Source organism: Scomber scombrus, chromosome 1 (genome assembly GCF_963691925.1).
Source record: "Scomber scombrus chromosome 1, fScoSco1.1, whole genome shotgun sequence".
NCBI lineage: Eukaryota > Metazoa > Chordata > Actinopteri > Scombriformes > Scombridae > Scomber > Scomber scombrus.
Genome location: NC_084970.1, coordinates 16,550,264 through 16,575,955, shown reverse-complemented (window position 1 = coordinate 16,575,955; position 25,692 = coordinate 16,550,264). Strand labels below are relative to the sequence as shown.

General features: G+C 38.8%; 1 protein-coding gene across 1 annotated transcript in view; it reads right to left on the bottom strand.

The window, feature by feature from the left end:
- The window catches only part of LOC133989379 (CUB and sushi domain-containing protein 1-like), a 356,447-nt gene that overhangs the window by 108,380 nt on the left and 222,375 nt on the right, over positions 1-25,692 (bottom strand). Inside the window, exons 19-24 of the mRNA XM_062428141.1 lie at positions 25,499-25,686; positions 25,114-25,302; positions 15,123-15,239; positions 14,554-14,769; positions 13,897-14,085; positions 5,670-5,839 (exon numbers count right to left, since the gene is read on the bottom strand). Of these exons, the coding sequence (XP_062284125.1) occupies positions 5,670-5,839; positions 13,897-14,085; positions 14,554-14,769; positions 15,123-15,239; positions 25,114-25,302; positions 25,499-25,686 (1,069 nt within the window). The remainder of the gene's footprint in view (positions 1-5,669; positions 5,840-13,896; positions 14,086-14,553; positions 14,770-15,122; positions 15,240-25,113; positions 25,303-25,498; positions 25,687-25,692) is intronic.

The following is a 25,692-nucleotide window of genomic DNA, read 5'->3' as shown; positions in this document are numbered from 1 at the left end:
CATCTGAGCAAATTTGGTCAAGCACTGTATTAGAGCACATTTTTAGGCGTTTTGAGCTTGGTTAGCAGTGCCAGAGTGAAAACTTAGCCAATAGCAAAAAGGAATTGTAATGAGCCAGTTCATATGTTACAGGAGATTTTAGCCTAAAGCTTTCCGGAACTGTAAAACAAACGGTTTGCGTTCAGAGTGTTCAGCACAGGGCATTAGCTCCATTACCATTACCTGGGGACTGGCATGATAATTGCTGGCCTAAGTGGCACTTTGGGGCTTTACTTCCAATTTATTATAGTTCGCACTATGCTTTCTGCTAATTCTTTGAGTATTCATAATTAACCAACATATTGTACAGTGCTAGTCATTGCCCTTAGATATACTCTGTACCATCTCCACAAGATGACAATAGTGAGATATACACTACTAGTGGGGAAAACATGTACATATAGTTGTACAAGAAGACAGTAAATGTTAATATCTCAAGATATATTCATCCCATTGCATACATTCACACTGCATGGCAGGCTTTTGGGTCAGAGGGTGTTGCTAGATAGAATGTCATTATGGCATGTCACTCATGATATGTTGGCCACACAATAGACAAATCATAATCTCTGTTACTATAGTCAGTGCTCTACATTTAGATTGACATATTAATTTACTACTTGTGAAAAAAAGACATTGTTTCAAACCGTCTGCACTTTTCAAACTAGAGAACTGCAGTTAATAGAATGTATAGATCCACCAGGTGTGTCTGGGGACACATGAGGTTTAACCTTCCTCTTGTGTTAGCTTTCTGCTACCATCTCTTATGTTAACGGGTCGGTTTTGACCCATGTCTTAAATCAGCCATAAAATACCCTAAAAACAATTATTTATCATCCAATTTGTTTCCTATCTCTTGTTTACCTTGTTAGGCTTCCTTATCCATGAAAAGATTGGTTTTAATATTTTTTTAGTGGGCCCCTTGGCCTTTCTCTTGACAGCATACCCCTCATTTTCAATATAAAAAAAATGTTAAATTAACCTCAAAAGAATTATATAAATAAATAAAAGGTTGTTATGTTACCTGACTATTACAGAGGGGTATTAGAACACATCTCTTAAATGTTCAAAAAAATATAGTTTTTAATTTTTATATTATTAACTATAGTAACATCTATGGTGTTACGGGTCAATTTCGACCCATATATATTTACTTCAAGAAAAAGGCAAAAAAACAAGTCTTTTTTTTTCAAAAATAGAACTAATACAGATAGCAAATGAAAAGCAGAACTAGTAATTATACAACATGTAGATTTGCAAGCAAACAACAACCAATCAAGCAAATCAAACCAAAAGAAATCAAGTACTAGTACCATAGAAACTGTGTGCAAGAACATGCATGTGTATTTGTGTATTTTTAGATGCATTTGTGGAAAAAAGCAGAGTATTTTTTGCAGGTGAAGCACAATATGTTTATCTTTCTGTCCTTATTGCTAGGGCAGACCTGACACCTCTTTCTTTTAGAATCAGGTGGTCTCACTGGGGTTGTGGCTGTTGTGGTTGATGTTGAGGCAGGGCTGGCTGAGGAGGATGCTGGCGCCGATGCTCTTCGCGTTGCTGTGGCCGTGGACGGAGTGCTTGGTGAGCTCTGCAGTTGTCTGACCAAGGCTGCAGCGGCTGGGTCTCACAGCACCCGTTCCCTTTGCTCCCTGTGTGCCTTGCCAAGGGAACTTCCTAGCTCCTCAAGAAACATTCTCTGCTTGGTTTTTTTTTGGTTTAATTCCACCCTTGGTGAATGTGGGTCCACAACACAAATGCATTGTATGCAGACACATCGAGGATGTTGTAAAACACAAACATTGGCCATCTCCTGGTCATTCGCTGGCAAGTTCTAGGTGGCATTCAGCTTGTCCAGGTTGTCCACTGTCTTGATGTCACTTACTCTCGTCACAGCAACCTTGTGATCCCAGGGGTCATTTTGATGACATTTGCAGCAGCTGCCCTGCCATGTACGTCAGGAAGTACTGAGCTCCAACAGATGTTGCCACTTTTGGATGTGAATGTTTCAGCAGAAGTGGGAGCAGCTTCAGCACTGGTGACCTCCTCATCAGACTGATCAGATTTGTCTGTGTCTTCGGGTTGATACTCCACATCATCTTCCACCTCAGAAACCTGCTCATCTGTATCGCTATGTTGCTGTGTGTCCTCTGCCTCATTGTCAGCACAGATATAATCCAAAATTTGGCTTACAGTAAATCTTCTTCTCATTGTTGCATGCTGTGAACTGGAGATGTGTACTCTGCAAGTCACTGACTCTATACTGAATTGGCCTTACATACCTGGACATGTCCGTCTTTGTTTGTTTGGTCAAACAGGCAAAGAGAGAAGCCACTAACTGAAGCTCAAGTGGTTGGAGGAAGATCTGGCTGTGGGCTGTTGGCTGATAGTGTGTTTATGATTTCAGTTTTGGCACTTGTTATTGTTTTACAAGCTTATATTATAACTGGGTCGAAACTGACCCTAACAACACAAAGGTCATAATTTTCACCAGAGCATTTTATAATTTAGTAAAACTGATTTTTTAAATTTTATTTTGTTTAAATAGAAGTTCCTGACAAAGTCAAAAAGTCTTGATGCAATTAACAAATTTATGTAGTACTTTTATGCATTTAAAACCTAAAAACGGGTCGGTGCCGACCCTAACACTAGAGGAAGGTTAAGATGCAATGGTATTGTAGTTGAGTGCCCTCCGAGGTTTGTCTAACTGTATAAACTTAATAAGGATAAACATTTTTGGTAAACACATCACACAAAATAAAACTCCTTCCTACCTCCCTCTCCCCTCCTAAACAGAGAAGAGCTGAATCTCACTTAATTGTCCCTCCTGGCTCCCTTACAAACAAGATGGTGGATAAACAAAAAAAATGGGAATTTATTAATCTTGTACCATGCTTAACTTTAGTGGATCATAACATATTGGGTGTAGAATTAATCTGCACATGCTCTAGTTCAAAATTAGACCAAACCTTTCTATGGATTTCAGCTTTTCAGCCACAACAACGGTGGGTGCACCCATACACTCTTGCTCGCTCGCTCCAGATTCCAGGAGATTGGATCTCATTTGCGGGCGTCAGGGAGCCACTATCAATATGTGGGAGAGTTGGGATGTCTGGATTACATTCTGTATATAATATATTCATTTCTGTGCGGAGGGATCTATCACTCAGCGTGAGAAATGACAGGTGTGGCATATGAGCGTGTGAACTGCTTGAAATGCGTGTGTCTCACGGTCAATGCGTGAGACTTGAGAGGTCTGGTCCAGTGGTATGTGAGATTAGCTGCAGACAGATGCACACACGGATACACAGACAGACACGACTAAACAACTCCTCCAGATGTAAACCTGGAGACTTATACCTCCGAATGTCTTTAATAATTGTGCACATTCAAAACATATTAAACACTATCAATTGTAAGTACATTAAGCATTTTGAAAAATGTGATGCTTGTCCAATTGTGTGCATTTAATCATCCTAGCTGTGTGTACAGCAAAATAATAAACCAACTACAATATCTGTTTCCGAAATGTTCAATAACACATAGAGCTATTAATTATCTTGTATGACTAACACTGTCAAACATGTGTTTGTATACCACCATACATATAGATCACCATTCATCACTGTATTGCAACAGCTGTATTGTAAGGGCAGAGGGACATCTGCTTGACTGCTTAATTTAATTTAAAATGTGTTGTCAGTAATATACAATATGAAGAATTAAAATTGAATCTAAAAATCTAATTCTGGTATATGCCCTATATTGAACACAATGTGTCATTGTAACAGTCAGTCTTGGGGCCTGCCATTAGTTTTTGATTGCTGTTTGCATCCAGTGTGTCCTCATTAACTTTTGTGATCTCCAGTCATTCTCTGTATTCTGCTCATCTTTTCTTGTTATTTTCTGGTAAGGAATCAATTTATTACAGTAAATACTATGTCAAATGCCTCATGAAGAACACAATCCTATTTTGATAAAGAGCAAATGTCATCCTCAGCTCTCCAGACTGTGGATGCACCCTCTTTGTTGAATTTCACAAACAATGATGTAAAGAGGGGGCTGCAGTCTACAGAAAAGCATGTTGGAAAACTGCAATTTAAAACTTGGTAGGCTCATCTGCTTCTCACAATGCCATTTTTCAGAATTGAGGCTATTATGGAATGTGTCAGCAAATTTTCGTCATGTTTATGTCTGTTAACCATCTTGATGTCACTTTCCTTTCCTTGAACAGGATTTTACCTTTTTTTTTACCTATCACATTGGGAACATCTCCACCTTTTTTACAATGATGTTAAGCCTCTCTAAAAGTCAGGGAGAACCCTGCTAATACATTCTAACCACAGACAGGCTCAACCAATGCTCTAGGCCTAATACTGATAATACACTCTAACCACATACTGGCTTAACCATGCCCTCAGGCCTAATACCGCTAAGAGACATTGTGAATAGAAACAGTTTTAGACGGTGTCTGTAGGACAGCGTCAAGACTGTAAAACAGCTCACACAGCTGTTCCTAACTGATAGTGAAGCGGGCACATGTACTAATGGTTGTGACATTTGTCTAGATGCAAACCATTTTGGCCACTAAAATGATCACATGCTGCAGTCATGTGTTGTTTAGCTATTGTATTCTGTTGTTTTGATTACTTATTACATACATATAAAATGTTATAAATAAAATTCTAGGATAACCTTTAAATATTACAATATGACTCTGTAATGTGTTACAAGGTTAACAAAGACAGAATTGATCCTTTTGTGCCTCTGTTTCCCATGTATTTATTCAGCCGTGGATGGCCACTACAGCAGGAGCACTATCAGCACTAATAGAGAACATGGGTAATAAACCCCTGCAGGGATGTTACTGCCTCTTACAACAATGTTTAACACCTCTAAAAGCTAGGCCAAACCTTGCTAATACAATCTAACAACATACTGGTGAAACCAAGTATTCAAAGCCCTATCTGTCGTTCATGTTCTGATTCCAGCCTTTTTCTTCCACACCTCTTATAATTGAGGGGTACACATCCCCCGATGCCTTGATTGTACCAAGTGTGCATGCCTGGAACAAAAGCTTGCAGAACAGTCGGGCTCTGTGGACAATGCTAAGAAATGGTGGGCCCTGTTATACAACATTAAAATTGATTAATTAGTGGACATAAATGAACATCAAGTGAAATTACGTGCACAAATCAAGACGGGGTTGACGTGCTCTGAATATTCTGATATTTCTTTTGATTATATGTGATTGTGTTTGGCTGTTAATGTGAAAGTAAAAAATATTTTTTGCTATATCTATAATCTTTGAAATCTATAAATAAACATATCCCAAACGTTCATGTCAAAGTTTATAAGCGATCCTCAATCTTGCTCTTTTATGGTCTCAATGTGTGGTCACTACTATATCCCAGCATCTACAATAAATTGCTGATAGCATTTTCAGCATAATTGGAAATCACACATGTAACACATAGTAATACGTTAAAATATAAATATAAGTATACAAACTTTGCATATAGACAGCTTTTGGTTATGAGTATAATTCTTCAGGTATGTTGTGTGTGAATCTGGAAATAAATCATGGATTTAAAGATTTAGTTCCAGCTGACTGGAAAAAGCTTGTTTTATACCTTGATATAGTCTCCATCTTGCAATGAGAAGCTCTCAGCTTTCAGTCTGATTCCCTTGCCCTTTTCGGTAGTGATGCGGTAGATGCACTCGTGGTTGTTATCGTAGTTGGAAGGGAAGTTTGGAGAAAGGAGAACTCCTTCTGGTCCTACGGATGAGGCTCCACACTCAGCTAAAGTAGAAGGCGGCAGAGACAGCGTGGATCAAAATCACAGCAATTCTACCTAATTATCTTTGAGCAGTCAGAATATCTGGGTTGCTGGGTGTTGTGTAAAAAAGAAAAGAGCAAGAGAGAGAAGAGAGGAGTAGAGATTTGAAAAAGGTGCATATATTACTGAATAACCACAAACTTTCAGCTCAGCAGACATGATAATAAACAATAATAATAATGAACAATACACCATAACGTATAAGAACTTGATGTCATGTGCTTCAAATAAGACAAGGATAAGGATAAAAACAAGGATGAGGAGTAAAAAAACACATTCAAGCATTTAAACCAGCAGTTCCCGAAGTGGGTGCAGTGATGACATAGCAGGGGTGCTGCAAGATTAAACAACAATCTATTGTGCATTCTTATTAACGTTTCACCACATTAAAAAAAAACAACAAATTTGCGACATTTACATTGATTATGTTTTATGTTGTGTTTTCATACGTAACGAAACAAAATAAATAAGCAGTAAATATCAAAATCACTCTTTGAAAAACTGTTAAATATGCAGATAGTTGCAGCTGGCAGGACAACCCACAGTAGCGGGTTGTCATAGTAACACAACACGCTTTCTGGCTCAGGAGTTTTGCAGGAACTCAGTAGTCAGAAAAAAAGTGAGTGTCAGAACAGCCATGGAAAGGTTTGAGACGGTAAACAGACTTCAAAGAAACGCTGAAACATCTCAGCTCTCAACAGAGAGACGACTGAATCTGAACCGACCGACAAAATGTCTCGGCTAATGGCTTAATGGACAGATTTTGGCTGCTTGTGAAAGACGGATATCCATCACTGTCCATGCACATTCACTGTAGTGTTACACATTGCAAAATTCATATTTGTGTTATGTGGCTTTCTAATAGCTGGTCTAAATTTAAAAAATAGACAAGAGACCTGTAGCTTGTTCTGTCTTCACATCAACAGCTCACATGTCCCATTCAGATGCCCACAACCTTATTTTGGGTTTTGTTTGTTTTTACTTATATTTATAAAATATAACATTACAATATTATACAATTTGTTAAAACTGATCATCTTCTATGTACATATAGGCTATACAATTAATATTGGGGCTTGTGTGGTGCCTTGATAAAAACAAATAAATAAATCCTTTGAAGAGGTGCCATGTTCTAAAAAAGTTTGGGAAGCACTGATTTAAACATAAACTGCAAAAGATTAAAAAGAGGGCAAAATTAAAAACATTACATAAAGCAGGTCTTGATTAGTTTGTTAGAAAAAAAGTGTTTCATAAAAATTATACAGATTTATCTAGCAGGTGCAGTGCCTATCAAAGTTTAGGGATTCAAATAAGTGGTACTCTCTGCAAATAGAGTTTTGTCATATGTAAATGAGGAGAAGAGGGAAGAAGAGAGACGAGCAGGCTTTTAACTCCCACTGAGGAGAACCACCACTATTTGGAAGGGAGAAAGAGGAAATGGAAGTAATGAGAAAGACGAGAGAAGGCGGTGTGGAAAAATATGGAGCTCACTGTTTATCAAATTTAAACAAATCTAAAATTCAGGGGGGCGCTAGAGCGCACATGACAGACTAGACGTGCCTAGGTGAGGCTCCGCTCCGATAAATCGAGTTTTTCATAAAAACACCACTTTTTTGACCAAAGACAGTAAAAGGAAGGTTGTAAAACTCGCAGGGGACGTTTTAAAAATGCCATCAAAGAAGCAAACGGCCAGGAAGCCCGAAAGAAGAAACTTTGGAAACTTTTGAAAGTGGCCTGCTAACTGAGCTAACAGCGCTAGTCCCTCACTAGAAAGTGCAGCTATTCTCCATGCCATAAACGGGATGAGCAAGCAAATGGTCGAGAGGTTTAACTCGCTGGAAGCCAAGCCAGCCAAGCTACACTGACAGAACATGCGTCTCGTCTTTCCGCAGTGGAAGTAATGGCCAGCGACCACGACCACAGGTTAGCCGCACTTGAGCTACAGGCTAAACGCCTGGGGGATGCTAACAAGGCTTTACAAGATAAAGTTGTGGACCTTGAGGCACGTTCAAGACGCCAAAACATAAAGATAATAGGCCTGCCTGAAAATGCTGAATCTACTCGCCCGGTTGAGTTTGTGGCCAACTTTATTGAAAATCTGCTGGGGAAAGAACACTTTCCGAGACACATAGAAGTTGACCGTGCACACAGCCTGGGTGGACAGCCTGCTAACGGCGCTAACCGGCCCCGTGTGCTAATTGCCAGGATACACAACTATCGTGTCAAGAAGCTCATCATGAGGCTTGCAGCACAACAATCCCCTCTGATGTACCAAGGTCAGCGCATCCATATCTTTCCGGATTTTCCGGCTGAGGTTATGAAACAGCGTCAACTCTGATGATGACACCAGGAAAAGATTCAAGTCCGCTGGTCTTCGCGCGGGATTCATCTACCCTGCCCGTCTGAGAGTTACCCACGGCAACGTCACCTCCACGTTCAATACCCCAGAGGAGGCGGAGAGGTTCGCAGACAATCTCGACACGTAAAGATGTCCTAGGAGTGTTGTGAGTGTTGGTCACCATGGACAAACTCTGTAAACGTAGCAGGGCTGGTCTCATGGCCGCCTTCAAACTGTAATTCATTTAACAACAGATCAGGTCAAATCCTAAAATAATAATGTTATGTGAACTATGTTTTCTTAAGCAAACGTTTACAGGATCTATGGTATCCCTTATTTGGCTGTTTAATTGCCTTACACATTTACTTAAATTGTTTCATTGTGAGTGTTTCATTTATAAAGACTTTATATCGGAGGGGAAGCGAGATGTGGGATTGGGACATCCTATTAAACGAGCGAAGGTTTTCACCCATTTAAAATCTTTATCTTCTGACTTGGTGTTTTTACAGGAAACTCATATTAGACCGCCTGAGCAGTCTCGTTTAAGGTGCAACTGGGCAGGACATATTTTTCAGTCTACATTTTCTAGCAAGGCACGTGGGGTAGCCATTATAATTAAAAAGAATATACCTTTTCATCACATAAATACTATTAGTAATGACAGTGGCAGATTTCTAATTGTAACTGGACAGCTTTATTCTATACATGTCACTCTGGTTAATATCTATGGTCCAAATGTGGACGATGCAGGCTTTTTCTGTAAAATATTTGGTAAACTGCCAGACCTCTCAAATACAAACTTGATTATCGCTGGAGACTTTAATGCGATCTTAGACTGGCACCTGGACAGATCTTCAAAAAAACAATCTAGCCCTTCAAATGCATCAGTCACTTTAAACAGTCTAATCTCTTCAATTAACATTGTAGACATTTGGCGTTTGCAGCATCCAACAGATAGAGAGTATTCCTTTTTTTCCAAGTTGCATAACTCATACTCACGAATTGATTTTTTTCTATTAGACTCTAAGCTCCTATCAAATGTACTGGACACCAAATATCATAACATTGTCATCTCAGATCACGCTCCAGTTAGTGTTAATTTAGATTTTAACCAACAAAAACAGCAAACGACTTGGAGGCTCCGTCCTTACTTAATTAATGATGCAGATTTCTGTAAATATTTGTCAGGTAAATTTGACGAATTCTTAGACACGAATGACACCTCTGATACTTCAGACTCAAACTTATGGGAAACGTTTAAAGTAGTCATGAGGGGTCATACTATTTCTTATGAGGCATCATTAAAAAAATCAAGAAGCTCAAGATTGGTTGAAATTGATAGTAAGTTATCTCAGCTGGAGACACAATATAAACGAAGCAACAATAATCAAACACTACAAGAAATTATTAATCTTAAATATGAGTACAATACAATTTTAACAAAACAAGTCAGTGATCAAGTGTCCCGTTTGCGGACACGTTATTTTGAACTAGGAGACAAGCCACACACGCTGCTAGCCCGTCAACTTAGGGGGCAGCAAAATAGCAGGGCTATACTTAGAATTAGATCTGGTACTGGAGATATACTTACCAATCCAAAATCAATAAATAAGCGTTTCGTGCAGTTTTATCAAGAACTATACAAGGCAAAAGCAAAAGGTGATGTGGATTCTTGGCTTAAAAATGTTCCCTTTCCTAAACTAGATGATGCTTCACGAGAGGCTTTGAATGCGACAATAACTTTGAACGAAGTGACAGATTCTATCAAATCTTTTACTAATGGAAAGGCCCCCGGGCTGGACGGTTTTGGACCAGAGTTCTATAAAAAAAATTCTCGGCAGATATCCCCACTCCTGCTCAGGATGTTGTCCCACTCTGTTGAAATAGAAAAACTGCCACCAACATTATATAATGCGGACATTGCTCTCATACTTAAACCAGATAGAGATGAAACAAACCCCGCCTCTTACCGTCCAATTTCTATGCTGAATGTGGATTTCAAAATTTGTACTAAAATATTAGCCAACAGACTAAACCAGTATATTGAATCTCTTATTCATAGAGACCAGACAGGGTTTATTCCAAACAGATATTCTTTTTTCAATACAAGACGGCTAATAAATATCATGTATTACAAATTTACTACAGGTTCAAAGCAGGCCATTTTATGTTTAGACGCCGAAAAGGCATTTGACCAGGTGGAGTGGGGATATCTGTTTAGAGTGATGGAATCATTTGGTTTGGGAGACACTTTTGTCTCCTGGATACGGATGGCCTACCTTAATCCAACTGCCTCCGTGGTAACTAATCAGGACAGATCACATCCCTTCCCGCTCGAGAGAGGCACCCGTCAAGGATGTCCCCTCTCGCCATTACTTTTTGCGCTAGCCATTGGCAATTAGTATAAGGGAAAATAATTTGATTAAGCCTGTCATTATTGATGGTATTAGCCACAAAATATCACTCTACGCGGATGACATCGCTATTTTTTTGACAGACCCCGAACAATCTATCCCATATCTGCTCAATCTGATAAATGAGTTTGGTACGGTTTCGGGATATACCATAAACTGGCAAAAAAGCGACCTTTTGTCGCTCACAGCTGATTTAGACCCCTCATTCGTGACCTCAACTCAGTTTAACATTTCAAAAAACTGGGTTAAATACCTAGGTGTTAAACTCACTAAAAAAACAGAGTTACTTTTTAAATATAACTTCATGGAGAGATTAGACGCCCTGAAAAAGAATATTGAAAAATGGAGAACATTGCCTCTGTCATTAATAGGCCGTATAAATACAATTAAAATGGTCTCTCTGCCAAGGTTCCTTTATTTGTTTCAGAATATCCCAATTTTCATCCCGATGTCCTTTTTTAAAATGATTGACTCTGTGATTTTACCATTTATTTGGGGATATAAGGCACACAGAATCTCTAAACAACATCTTCAAAAGCCAAAGGAATCTGGAGGCCTTGGCCTACCATGTTTCCTACATTATTACTGGGCCGCTAACAGTAGAGTGATGGTATATTGGCAACTGGCTAATAACCCTGATCCACAGACTGAGATACCATCCTGGTTAGCAATAGAACAAAGTCTACCCCAAAAAACCTCCCTCAGGGCAATTCTCTTTTCATTACCAAGGCCGAGAGCCACTTGCAAGCGAGAGCATTACACAATAACTAATGCTCAAAAAATCTGGATGCAGATCAGAAAATTTTGCGATCTTCCTAAGACATCAGTGCATGCCCCTATATGGCATAACCATGCCTTTCTTCCTTCAAACACAGATGCAGTTTTTAAGGAGTGGAGTAGGAAAGGAATAGGGTCCATAAAAGATCTCTATGTTAATAAACATTTATGTTCATTTGAATTTTTACAAAAAAAATATGACCTGCCAAAATCAAACTTCTTTAGGTATTTACAGTTCCGTCATTACATAATACAAAATATTTCATCATCTGACTCCTTGCCAGAAGAAAGTGCTATTTTTAAGCTCTTACTTGGCCCACCAGAAGCGCAAGGTTTGATTTCAAAATTGGTTTGTACTTTCTCTCACAAACTTGCACAAACTGCTGTTAAATTTAAACAAATGTGGGAGGCTGATCTTAATATCACGATTCAAGACGAAACATGGAAACAAGCCTTAAATTACATTCATCATTGCTCAGTTAACGCTAGGTTACAGTTGATTCAATTCAAGGTCATACACAGGTTACACTATTCAAAGGTTAAGCTGCATAAAATCTTCCCCCAAACTTCTCCCCTGTGTGAAAGGTGCAAGATATCAGACAGCACACTTGCACATCAATTTTGGCTATGCCCTGAGATTCAGAATTTCTGGTGTTCGATTTTCAGATGGTACTCCCATGCACTTAAAGTAAACCTGGACCCTGATCCTGAAACCGCTTTACTTGGCATCTCTAACACTTTGGAGAACATGGGTCGAAATGTTACTACGGTGGTGGCTTATGGTATGGTCATAGCAAAGAGATGCATTTTGAAAATGTGGAAATCTGACTCACCACCTAAATTCGAAGCCTGGCTGAGGGAGCTGGTAGGAATTCTCCACATTGAAAAACTGAGATACGAGATATCTGGCAACTTACAGAAATTCTATGGTGTATGGAGACCTATCCTGGAGTATTTGGAACTGTAGTTAACCCCCCTAAAGAGCACCTATTCTGACATGCTTGATGCACTCAAGTGGACATTCAACTCTGATGTTTTATTAAGCCTCTTTGTGTGTAATCTGTTTTTATATGTTATGGTTTGTGTCAAGTCTTTCTTTATTTTTATCTTGTTAATTTATTTATCTATTTTTTAAATTAATTTTTATTATTATTATTATCATCATGTGTATTTGAAGAGTACTGATATATTTGATGCACTCAAGTGGATATTCTACTCTGACACACTCGAGTGGACATTTAACTCGGACACTACATTAAGTCTTTCTGCGTGTACTTTATTTCGACATGTCATGGTTTGTGTCAAGTTTTTATTTATTTATTATCATTATTATTATGTGTGTATGTATATTGTTCGTTACTTTGAAAATTGACAATAAAAATATTTTGAAAAAAAAAATCTAAAATTCAAAAAATAAAAAAAAATAAAAAGTTCTGTAGTTTTTAAAAGAGATTAAGAAAAGAGATAAGAAGCATAAATTCAAGGATGCTACAAGCAATTTTTCAGAAATTCTTTTGAAAGTGAAGACGGCGCCATAAAGTGGGTGTGAAAGAATAGAGGACAGTAAAAGGGGAGAAGAAAGGATGAAGGGAGAGCAGGAAGAGGAAGAAAAGAAGATAGCAGATGAACCGAGACAGACAAGAGCCTTTTGAAAATATGCAGGGAGAAATTAGAGAGGGGAAAAAGGGAGTAACAAAAGACTTAAAGTATTAACACTTTTCATATAGCAGCTAATGCTCTAATTATCTACCCAAGGACTGTCTAAATACAGAAGGAGAGGAGGAGAAACACTTAGAAACTTAGAAAGTGAGACTGAGAGCTAAAGAGAGGGACATTTAGAGAGTGAGGGTGAGAGATGAACCCAATGAACATTGCCAGCTGCTGTTGCTAAGTTTCTTCTTAGTCAGGCCTGATCTCTTGACAGATAATGCTATTATAGTATTTCTCAGTCTGCTCTTTTCGGGGATTGAAAATTACCAGCAGCCACCAGTCAGACACTCATAAATTACTAGCAGCATCCAAGGAAACACTGATACTCAATACAGTCAAATTACAACCTGCTAACAGCAGAATCCTGACAAATAAAACTAGCAGTCAACCAGTCAAATAGTAAATTACTATTGTGTCAGTATAAAATACTGGTGAGTTACAACCAGGAAAGTGCTGATGCTAAACCTCTGAGATTAATAATATGGTGAAGAATTTGAAAGTACTTTTACAAGCAAGAAGTTTATTTCACAGAAGATAAACTACTCCAAAGCATCATTGAATAAAATCTTGAAGAAGGCAGAAATACCACTATAAGGCTTGTTACATCGCTTCACTTGAAATGTAAGGTTGTAAAAAGAAAGTTAAGTTAAGGAAAGTTCAGTGAGTATAATGTCCATACCTTAACAACTCAATGTCTGTAACTACTGTCTGAATCTAAAAAATAATGAATTTGATTTGTCGATCATTTTACTGCTCCACTGAGACTACTTGATTGTCTTACCTATACATCGTGGTAGTGTGTTGCTCCAGACTCGCCTGCCTCCTCCCAGACAAGTGATCTTGCTGTCTCCCTCAAGTCGGTAGCCATGGAAACAAGAGAAGGCCAGCGAGTCGCCAACTCGAAATCTGAATCCCATCCTCCTGCTGAACGCTGGTACGCCAGGATCTTCACACGGCTCTAAGTCATATTCTGTACATCCAAAAGATAAGTGGTAAGAAATGTACAAAAACTTTGTGATTGTAATTAAACATAATTAAAGTTAGCCAAGAAAACTCAAAACCTTAGACCATAATATATTAGAGCTCTGCCATGTCTTACAATTTAAGTTGGTTTGGCAGCTAAAAATTCATATTGTTATCTTAATCACAGCAATATGCCATGTTAACACACCTTAACACCTGTGTGTGTGTGTGTGTGTGTGTGTGTGTGTGTGTGTGTGTGTGTGTGTGTGTGTGTGTGTGTGTGTGTGTGTGTGTGTGTGTGTTTGTGTGTGATGTCTATTGTTCAGTCTGTCACTCCAGGTCAGGAGGATTTAGGTCGGTTATAAAGTTAAGTATGAAGTTAAATCAATCCTGCACATACAATTAAACTGTTTTTAGTTGTTTTTGTTGTCCCCATGTTAAAAAAAAAATTCCGTTTCTATTTGAGTGCACTTACCTGAGAAAGTCATATTAAACCCTTCATAACTCATGGAAAAATCCGATATGAATCTTAGTTGAGCGCTGAAGTTCCCATAGAGTCCTGCTTTGACACTAGGAGGCAGCACTGAGCCGGTTAGTCGGGCTACTGGAACCTGGAAATCGCTGTCCTCTGTGATGGACAGGTAGTCATGGTTCTCCTCCAGATGGAAAGTGTGGAAAACCAGATGGACTCCTGAAAATTCCACGGTTGATTGGAAAGATGGAAGGACAGATGAAAATGACAACAATTGACAGTAAGTTTGTCACAGATATATAAGTGGAAGCAGATGAACACAGAAACCAAACCCAAAACATATACACACATCAGGCAATATACATAGGAAATGTAAATATACATATACATGTATATATATATATATATATATATATATATATATATATATATATATATATATATATATATATATATATATATATATATATATATATACTTAATCTAATACCCACATTTATTAGCATATAAAAAGAAAACTGAACAATACTTTTTTCCAAAGCAAATGAATGTCTGTGTATGTGTGTTATTACCTTTCCCATGAGACACCTCTATTGTCCAGGTGCAGTTAAGAGAATTGGGGTAGAAGTCAGGGAAGCCAGGAGACAGAATTGTCCCCGTTTTGCCATAGACGTAGCCTCCACAAAGGGCTACAGAGATAGAGGAAGGAAGCAAGAGGGAGAAAAGATTTCTGTCTCACCATTGTACAGAGCTTTTAAACTGAGTTAAGGACATTTTTAACACCTAGGAATAAAGAAATGTCTTAAAGATCTATCTATACTGTACATACAAACCTCTCCCTAACCTAACCCAAACAGTTTTCTAAAATTAACATAAGCCTTTACATAACCCTTTCATGTAAATCTATCAAACGTGGCAGGGGACCAGTTTTTTTTATTTTTATTGGTATCCATAACACACAATATATAACATACACTGCTGAATTTTTGTTTATTTAAAAAAAAAAAAAAAGATTCTGTTAGAAAGTAACGCAGAACGTTTACAGGAGTAGAAAATGAAAAATGCAGCTTCTACATACAGCTAGAAAGTGACGGAAACAAAGGGGCAAAGGTCAGAGATGCACTTATTCCAGGGACATAAAGAGGAGAGAAAAATATGATGGGGGAAAAGAGAATGGTTTGTCAAAAAAAGGAGAGACTGGTATATGCATTATCAGACAGACCACTGACATGGAACAGGACAAACCCATTTGAGATGGAGCAGAATGGAAAATACTATAGTCGGGTAATTGAGAGTAAAAGAGGGCTTTCGGTAAATTAGAGACTGTTGAAGTAAGATAATATATTGACTCTTTGTTTCTCTCTCACTGTGCCTCCATTCCTTTCAGTTCTATTCAACTCAATTTGGTTAAAATTAATTCAATTAAAGTGCTTCAAGGTACTTGACTGGCATTCAAATACTAAAGGAGTGTTTTATGTTTTTTTCTTTACCTATGAAACAAACACATCACAGACTATAAATAAATCAGACAAAATGGGTTATTGAACAAACTATATATATATATATATATATATATATATACACATTTGACAATCAAGCATGAGGGACATTAGTTTGTTCAATTATAAAGTCAAATTTAGCTCTTAAATGAAACAATAAAGATTCATTTGATGAAAGGTTTGTAAAATTACTCTTTATTGTCTTGAGTTTATGAAGACAGATTTTGAAGCCTCTCTTCTTTTTTTCACACTGCAGCTACTCCAGTGTGTGTGTTGAGAGCTGCTGTGCTTTTCCCTCCCTATTTCGCTGTCTATGTCTTTCCTTCCAGCTCGTCATATTACAAGAGAGCTGGAGTTGAGTTGAGTAGCTGTGGTGAGAGCTGCTTTCCCCCCACCCCCTCTCTCTGACTAGCTGCCTGTTGTGTGTTGTGGTAACCAGCATGTTTTTTTTTTGTTTTTTTTTTACATACTCACATCAGGATTCAACTAAAATTAAAGCCGCAAGCGGCAATGGCGGGCCCTCGCTCACCCATGCCACCGCGGGGCCTGAGGCATGGCGGGGCTGTGGCGTGAAGCAGAAAGTGAGAAAAAACCTGGAAGGAGGCCAAAAATGCAATGTTTCGTTCATCCAGTAGAGGGCAGTCACAGGTAGTTACACATATGGTCTGGTGTGTTCAGGGCAGCCACTCATCAGTCATGTGAAGTTTGGAGTGAATTGGACAAAGCATGAAGGAGTTATGAGAGGTTGATGGTTCATCCACCAGGGGGCAGTAATGGGATGCATGCAGGTGTGTTCAGGGTCAGTCCCTCATAACACATGTGAAGTTTCGTGGAAATGGGACAAAGCATGAGGGAGTTATGAGCAGTTGATGGTTCATCCACCAGGGGGCAGTAATGGGATGCATGCAGGTGTTTTCAGGGTCAGTCCCTCATCACACATGTGAAGTTTCGTGGAAATCGGACAATGTTGATGTAAAAAATGGCACTTCCTGTTTCCACTAGGGGGCGACATGAGCGACACCCCTATCAGATGGAAGAGGTCTCCACCCTGGACCTGTGTATCAATTTTCATGATGATACGTGTCCAATAAAGCCATCAAAAAGCCAAACGTATTTTCATGGCGAGGAATTGATGGTAGCCACGCCCCCACAGGGACGCCATTACTCGTAGCTTTGCATATGTGGGTATAATACATATGTGTACCGACTTTTGTGAGCATAGGACAAAGTTAGCAAAATTCCCTATGGGCATTTTTGGACTTTGTAGGGGGCGCTATTCCGCCATTCTGCGTCGACCATGTGCGACCACCCAAAAATATCGAATTTCGGATGAGACCGGATGTCCGTGCAAAAGAATAAGCATTTTCGCATTTGGGAAAGGGGCGAAATTGGGGCACGAAATGTCGGAAGAATAATAATAATAATAATTAAAGCCGCAAGCGGCGATGGCGGGCCCTCGCTCACCCATGCCACCGCGGGGCCTGAGGCATGGCGGGGCTGTGGCGTGAAGCAGAAAGTGAGAAAAAACCTGGAAGGAGGCCAAAAATGCCATGTTTCGTTCATCCAGTAGGGGGCAGTCACAGGTAGTTACACATATGGTCTGGTGTGGTCTGGTGTGTTCAGGGCGGCCACTCATCAGTCATGTGAAGTTTGGAGTGAATTGGACAAAGCATGAAGGAGTTATGAGAGGTTGATGGTTCATCCACCAGGGGGCAGTAATGGGATGCATGCAGGTGTGTTCAGGGTCAGTCCCTCATCACACATGTGAAGTTTCGTGGAAATCGGACAATGTTGATGCAAAAATGGCACTTCCTGTTTCCACTAGGGGACGACATGAGCGACACCCCTATCAGATGGAAGAGGTCTCCACCCTGGACCTGTGTATCAATTTTCATGATGATACATGTTCAATAAAGCCATCAAAAAGCCAAACGTATTTTCATGGCGAGGAATTAATGGTAGCCACGCCCCCACAGGGACACCATTACTCGTAGCTTCACAGTGTTCATAATGTAGCTTCACCAACTGGTTCTGCATGTTTTAGAAGTGGAATGAAGTTGATGGGGTCAACTATGTATTTTTCATGAATTTAAGTTCACTTCCTGTTACCACCGGGGGGCGCTATGAGTTACGTGGGAAGTTAATATATCGGGACGTTCAGGGTGGAGCCATCATTATGTCCAGCAAGTTTGAAGCTGATTGGATGAAGTATGTGGGCGTGAGAGCCACTCGTATGTACATGGCGAGCACGCCAAAGTTAGTTGAGCCCTGGCAGACACGCCCTTTGACCTACGCATGCGCAGAGCACAACTTAAGCTCAGCTAGGTCTGGAGATGTTGCGTACCTAATTTGAACTTGATCGGGCGAACGCTGTGGGAGGAGTTAATTTTAGGCGAAAAATCAAAACCAAAATGGCCGACTTCCTGTTGGGTTGAGGTCATGAGGTCAAGAGGCTTTTTTGCATATGTGGGTATAATACATATGTGTACCGAATTTTGTGAGCATAGGACAAAGTTAGCAAAATTCCCTATGGGCATTTTTGGACTTTGTAGGGGGCGCTATTCCGCCATTCTGCGTCGACCATGTGCGACCACCCAAAAATATCGAATTTCGGATGAGGCCGGACGTCCGTGCAAAAGTATAAGCATTTTCGCATTTGGGAAAGGGGCGAAATTGGGGCACGAAATGTCGGAAGAATAATAATAATAATAAACATTACAATTTCAATAGGGCTTTCGCCAGGCGACTTGCAGTCGCCGCTCGGGCCCTAACTAGGGCACCATCTGACTAAATGACCCTTGTTGAGAGAGGCACGTGCACATTTACTTTGTGTGTATATTGTGTTGGAGAGAGTGCATGCAGTAGTTGACTGGGAATTAATGATCTATGTTTGAGAGGATGGAGACAGACTGTTATTAATGTATGTGTTTGAGAAAGTGTGAGCTGTATAACAATGTGAGAAAAAGAAAAGACAGACTGACACTCTTCGTAATTCTGACAAAAATTTTAGAGGCAAATCAAAGTGAAGTAGACCTTCTGTCGAGGTAGGACTGAAACTGAATGCTGACAGAGAAGCAGATACAGAAGCCTCAGAGACAAGTTGTAAAGAAAGATAGTTTTACAGACCTCAACTACATTCCTCCTCCTCCTTCCTGGCTCCTTGTTTTCCTATATCCTTAATTATCCCCTTCTTAAAGGTTGCCATGGCATTTTTTAGTAAAAGGTTTACTGTGACTTTGGTCACTTCTAACAAGTTGTTGTCTTGGCACCAACTGCTAGATTTAAAATGCCACAGTGCTCCTTCAATATTCTCCCTGACACACATAAGAGAGTAGCTAGTGTTCTGTATTATCTGTTTGACAATTTAGCTGACCTGCAGGAATAAGATGAGCCATTTGGGTCCAACAGACACTGTGGCAGTACTGAAAGGGAATGGTCTTTGAACGCCTACATATTACATACGACTACATATTGTATTGTTTTTTTCTTTTTTCTTTTTCTTTTAGACACAGTAATGTCAAAATAATGAATTTGGTGGCTGCATAATGCAGTGTTTACAGAGGTATAAAAAGGGGTGACTTTTTCCAGTTGAAATGTTATCTGTGCCCCTGAGACTAATGTAAATGAGATAATTGTGTTCAATGTGAATATGTATGTATGGACTGCTTAGAGTACGGCTTTGGGAGTTTTTAAAGATGATATTTCTTCTTCGATTTGATGTGAGATGTAACGGCCCCTTTCTGAGAGGGCTTTACCAGTTTTCACTGTGTTTGCATTTGTTTTTGCTCTGGCGGATTGAGATGCAAAATCATTATGACTTAAGAAGCAACTATTAGTAACTATCAAATTAATCACCAGCTATTGTGATATTTGATCAATCTTTTAGTCCTTTTTTTAAGAAAAAAAGTACCAATTCTCTGCTTCCAGCCTCTCAAATGTGGATATTTTATGGTTCTTTTGGGTCCTCTATTACGGTAAGCTGAATATGTTTGGATTGTGGACTCTTAGTCGGAACAAGATTACACATCTGAGTCTCCTTGGGCTTTTGGGAACAGTGATTTTCTCACATTTTATGGACCAAACAACTAATCGATTAATCAAGAAAATAATTGACAGGTTAATGGATCATTAAAATAAGTTGTTTGTTTGCCATATGCTAACAGACCACCCATATACAGTAGATTTAATGCAGAAATTATGACAGAAAGACATTCACACAAGAAGACATGCATATATATGACATTTATAGGAACTGTCACTGCTTCATTTTAGGTTTCATATGAGCATAAGGGTAATGTTTGCCTCAAGCAGCAACTAAATCAAAGTTTACTTTCTTAAACTTACTTCCTCCCAGTGACATCAATTATAAAGGGCAGCAAGCTGAGAGCTGTAGACTATTTACTGCACATTAAGTTGTGTTTTCATACTAAACAATTCCAAGTATAAAAGGTTTTTTAAATGTGCCGTTTACAACACTTGCACTTTGTGGTGTACATATTTGTAATGCATAGGACAGCTCAGACAGGTAAATATACAAAGTTACTTTAAAGTGTATTCAGCTTAATCTTCAGCACCATGGACAGCTGACATTAAGAAGCCCCTAACAGCATGCACATGGACTCATTCTTAGGTACTGCTTTAGGAAACTCAGAGAAATTTAAGAGCATTCACACAGTAGAAAACACCAAGATTGTTATTGGGAAACGGGGCCCGAGTAAAAACAATAATTAATAGATTCATCAGTCATTCATGCTAGAATATAATTGACATATAATTTTAGTTCATGAGCATATTACATTATCATATCTCATATTACATTTATGTCTCGGCTTACACAGTATATTTTAGACAGCTGTCTGGTGAGATGGCATGCTTTGATGAAAATGGAAAATGTTACAGGCTGTTGTTGTTGTTTAATGGCTGATATTGTGAGAAAGTTTCCAACAGTATGAACTCATTCCCAAGCTGAGACATCCACACTTTGCTTTTCAAATTGGATTCTTTTCAATCTGCAGACTGAATCAGATGCTGTGTGAAAAGGCCCATGAGTGGCCAGTGAGCATCTGCTTTAGTGGCGCCTGTTGATCCGCATAATTTCACTGAACCAGGATTGTCCAACTTGGGCCATTGTGGAAGTGTGTAGTCTGGAGTGGGGTTGGATTGTACAATTAACAATATGGCTGCCAGTTAAGTGAAGTGGAAAACAGCATTTTTTTATATCCTAGAATGTGTCAAAGATTGACCAGTTCCCTCTTCTACCTTGTTTGACTTTTGAAGCTTAATCTTCGTCTACCTACTACACCTTCACACAAGGCTGTTTCTTGCTATGTACAGACTTTGCATGTCGCAGGGCCCTGTTGTGCTTTTTTTTTTTGTCCTTGAATATAAATTGATACTTTTGGTAACCAAGTGGGTTTTATTCCAAGAGCTCTTTTCCTCACAAGCAGGGCTGTAGTGGAAGCTAAATGCACGTAAAGCTGTTTACTCACCTCTCAAATTCTTTAAAACTCAAAAATTCTCAAACTTCCCATCACTTTAAAGCTATAAGTGCTTGCAGACTGGCTTCCTACAGCAGTTTATGTTGTAGTTTCTAGGAATGCTTGTTTTGTTTTCCATTTGAACATTGTATCCTTATGTATGAGACACAGAGACCACTGTTACTACTAACAGGGAGCATCAAACCCCCCCAGACAGGTTAATCAAGTGCGACATTAAAAATAAACTTTCAGACAAAAAATAAGGAGGAGTTTAAGGAGAAAAGAGACACACATCTGAAGCAGACATGAACAAATTCAAAGCAGGAGGCAGAAAATACTGGTGAGGTCTAACTTACACCTGTATTTAGATGACTTACTGTTCTGTGAATATTTTTGAATATTTCCACAATCTGGAAACCAAAGAAAACTAAGGATATCCCAAGAAACAAAACTCAATGCACAGTATCAAGGCCTGCTATAACAGGACTAACAGAACTTTGAATACAGGGACCAACACTACATAACAACTATTAATATGATGTTTTCTTAAGCTGTGAAAAGGGCATGGATCTCAGTAACTGTTGTAAACACAGCACCAAAACTGACAGATAATTTCTGTTAAAAAATATAAAATGATGATTCCTCTATAACTCAAACTGTTTTTTTATAATTGGCTTTTAGTTTGAGATATTTAATTTCCCATGAGTCAGTTTTGTTATTTTCTTATATTACAAACATATATCTATATTATGGACCATATAGACGGTGTGGCTAAGGAAAGGTAGGGGTAACCTGAGCGTTTATTTACCACTACAGCCCTGCTTACAAGAAAATCTATTTCAAAGTCATCATCAGATGCTCAAGTATTGACATACTGACACTAATGGCTGAATCGGTCAAGTCCATCAAATTTGACAGTCTGACAGTGAGATCGCAAGATCAAGGATATTGTATGCACTGTCACTATGGCTTCCAAAAGGACTTATCCTTTGATGATGATCGTGGTAATGATAATTGAAAGCCTTCTGTTTTAATCTTCATAACGATAACTGTGTGTAATTTGTTATTTGTTCATAGTTCATTTGCAGCTTTATCTTTGTCATGTCAGAATTCTTAAGGAAACTCATGTGCAATCAAACATAGTGGCAGATACAACAGAGTACTGATTTAAAACATTTGAATTCACTGAGGAGGACTACTCCCATTATATACTTTGTTCCAGGATATATCACAACAACAAGTCCACTAACAACCGGACCATCAACACTCAACACAGGTACTTAATTACAAGTAGTAATGCTTAGTGACGACTTGAGAGTCACAAATCAAAAGTCAATCCCTTGTGGACTATTAATTTTGAAAAGCCCAATTACAAGTTGAGACAATAACAATTTCATCAACCATTCGTGTGAGATATAGAATCAGTGCTCATTCAACCTCATGGCACAAACGATACAGTAAATATTTTCCCTAATGGAAAGGAAAAAAGACGAAGTGAACAAACTCAAACATCAACTCTTTATAGATTCTCTGAACAAAGGCGAGATGAACCAGCTCCTGGAACAAAAAAAAGTAGAACTACAACATGAAATTATTGTCAAAAAAGAAGAAAAAACCGTGATACAAATGACTATGAACAACAACAGTCTATAAGTTGACACAGAACAAAGGTAATGGAGGAGGAGAAAATGCCACAGACACTTCAGCCCAACTCCATCAACTTCTTCACTCGACATGGATTTGGGATCCAGCACCTCTCTATGGAAATCTTTTTGGGAGAAAACCCACCATACATCAGAGTACTCCCTTCCCACCTGAGCCCACTCAGGAGAAAAAAAAATACAGAGGGGAGAAAAAACACCTCAAGGGAGCCCTACAACACCCGCAGACTGTGGATGAAGTGAATGTGATACATCTGTCAAGTAAACCTATTTACAGTATTTGTATCTCTGCTCTTTATAAAGGACTATCATTTTGTTCTACTAACCACTGTAAAAGGATTTCAATGTCTATGTTGATTTACAAAAGTTTTTTGTTTTAAGTGAAGCCTCAAGGAGTTCTTCAACTATAACCACAGGTCTTGCGATGTTTGCAACATGGGGATTACCTCCTCCAGTGACATAGAGACTGACAAATGCCAACAAACTCCCTCAGTCATCTGGAAAAGATCTAAAATTCCTTTTTAAAGGTAAATCAACTCTCCCTAAAAAAAATCATTCATTTTCACATATTGCAGACTGGAAAAAAGAGACAATACAATGTAATAAATAATTTGACAAAAGCTCAACTAACTGAACTGAAAAACTCAAGTTGATATCAACTACTACTTACAGTAGAGTGTAGTTACTTACTGTAAGTGCAATTAAAGCCTAATGAGTAAAAAAGCCAAGAAGAGGCATTTATTTATGTAATCTGCACAAAAGATGAATAGTCTGCTAACAAGATTTTACATAGGGCCTCCAAAAACCTAGAAACAGCCCTGTCTTCACACTATCCCTATGTGTCTGTTTTCAAATTCATGTGAGGAGACATGCCAAACCAGTTAGTGGTGAGAGAAAGCGGATCATACAACTCTGAGACAGCAAGTGTGCACTGACGCAGATGTATGGTGCTCCACTATTCCTGAACTTATTTCACACAGAACAAACACACAGCAGGTTGCTACAAGAGGTACTGTGCTGAAAAATGCGACCAGTGGAGACAACACTACTGCAGTGCATCTGAGTTGCTTTAATGTTCTCTCCACTTCCTGTAAGCCTGCATTACTACACGCAAAGTGCCTTTTAAACTGTATTTGCGTTGTGCCTTATTTTTGTATTTGGGTCGTAGTTAGTGTCACAGTAAAGTCAGAACTCAAAGTGAAAACTGTATGTCATTTTAATATCTAAATCACCATCAGTAATTCAGCTGTAACAAGTCAAAGGCCAACTCATTCATATAAAGAATATTATATATATATATATATATATATATATTAATATGAAAAATACATACATTTGAAAAACTTGTTTTCAACAGTTTGATTACAACTGGTTTTCCACTGCATTGGAAAAAAGAGCTGATGAATTTATCTGAGCTAACATCAAACATTCATATATAGAATATAAATAAAAAACGGAGGCTCCAAATTAACACACAACAAAAAGCCCTCTCCATTATTTCTTAGATGCAGTTGTAACATTAAAAACATCACCTCCAAAGCTTACATAATCAATCAGACTCCTTGTTTTTTGTCTAAGAGTGAATCTAGATAAAGATCACATGATTACTCAATTAACCAAAATATAGCATAGGGTTTAGTATAGCTTGTGACAGCTGTGTTTTCTTTTTTTTCTGGTTTAAACAACTTTGGTTGAAATAAGGGCTCTAAAGTAAACTAACAAGGTGGCCACACTGACCTGCTTTGCCATCTTTGGTAATTGACGACCAAATTTTCTCTCTCTGACCTGCTTTGCATCATGTGAATGAGTTCCTAACTGCATCACATGATTCTTACTGTTAAATCTTTCTGTAATAGGGTACAAAGGTACCAGCTCACTACAAGCCCTCATCCAGAGGATTAAAATGAAAGACAAAAATATTCTCACCATCACAACTGGGAAGAGCGTGACTCCACTGATGATTCTGCTCGCAAACAATTGGCTCCTGATCACTCAGTGTGTATCCTGGGTCACATGCAAATGATACACGGGAGCCAATAGAAAAACTGCTGCCATGGCGACGCCCATTGACTGGAATACCAGGATCGAGACAAGAGTCTGACTCCATTTTCACACCTGTAAATCAAATCACACAAGCGCAAATACCACAGAGTCAAGAGGTTGAGTATGTCAGTCTGTGTAATTTGCACATTTTTAAGCTAGATTGTACCCAGAGAACTTTGAGCACACCATTATTTTTGTGTATGAGTGGATGAAAGCAATTCAGAGAGTGTCTTCCAAATAATATTATCAGTCAGTGAATCAGACTTACTTTCATATCTGATGCTGAAGCCTGCAGCAGCGCGACTGTTGTCAGTAGTGAACAACAGGAACAGGAAGTTGGATGTGGAAATCAGGAAATGAGGTGCTTGGGTGCCATGGTATTCACCAATCAGGGGAGAGGAAGCTGAGGGGCCATCCCTGATTTCCAGTGTGTCATAATTGACCTCAGTCTGAAACCTAGAC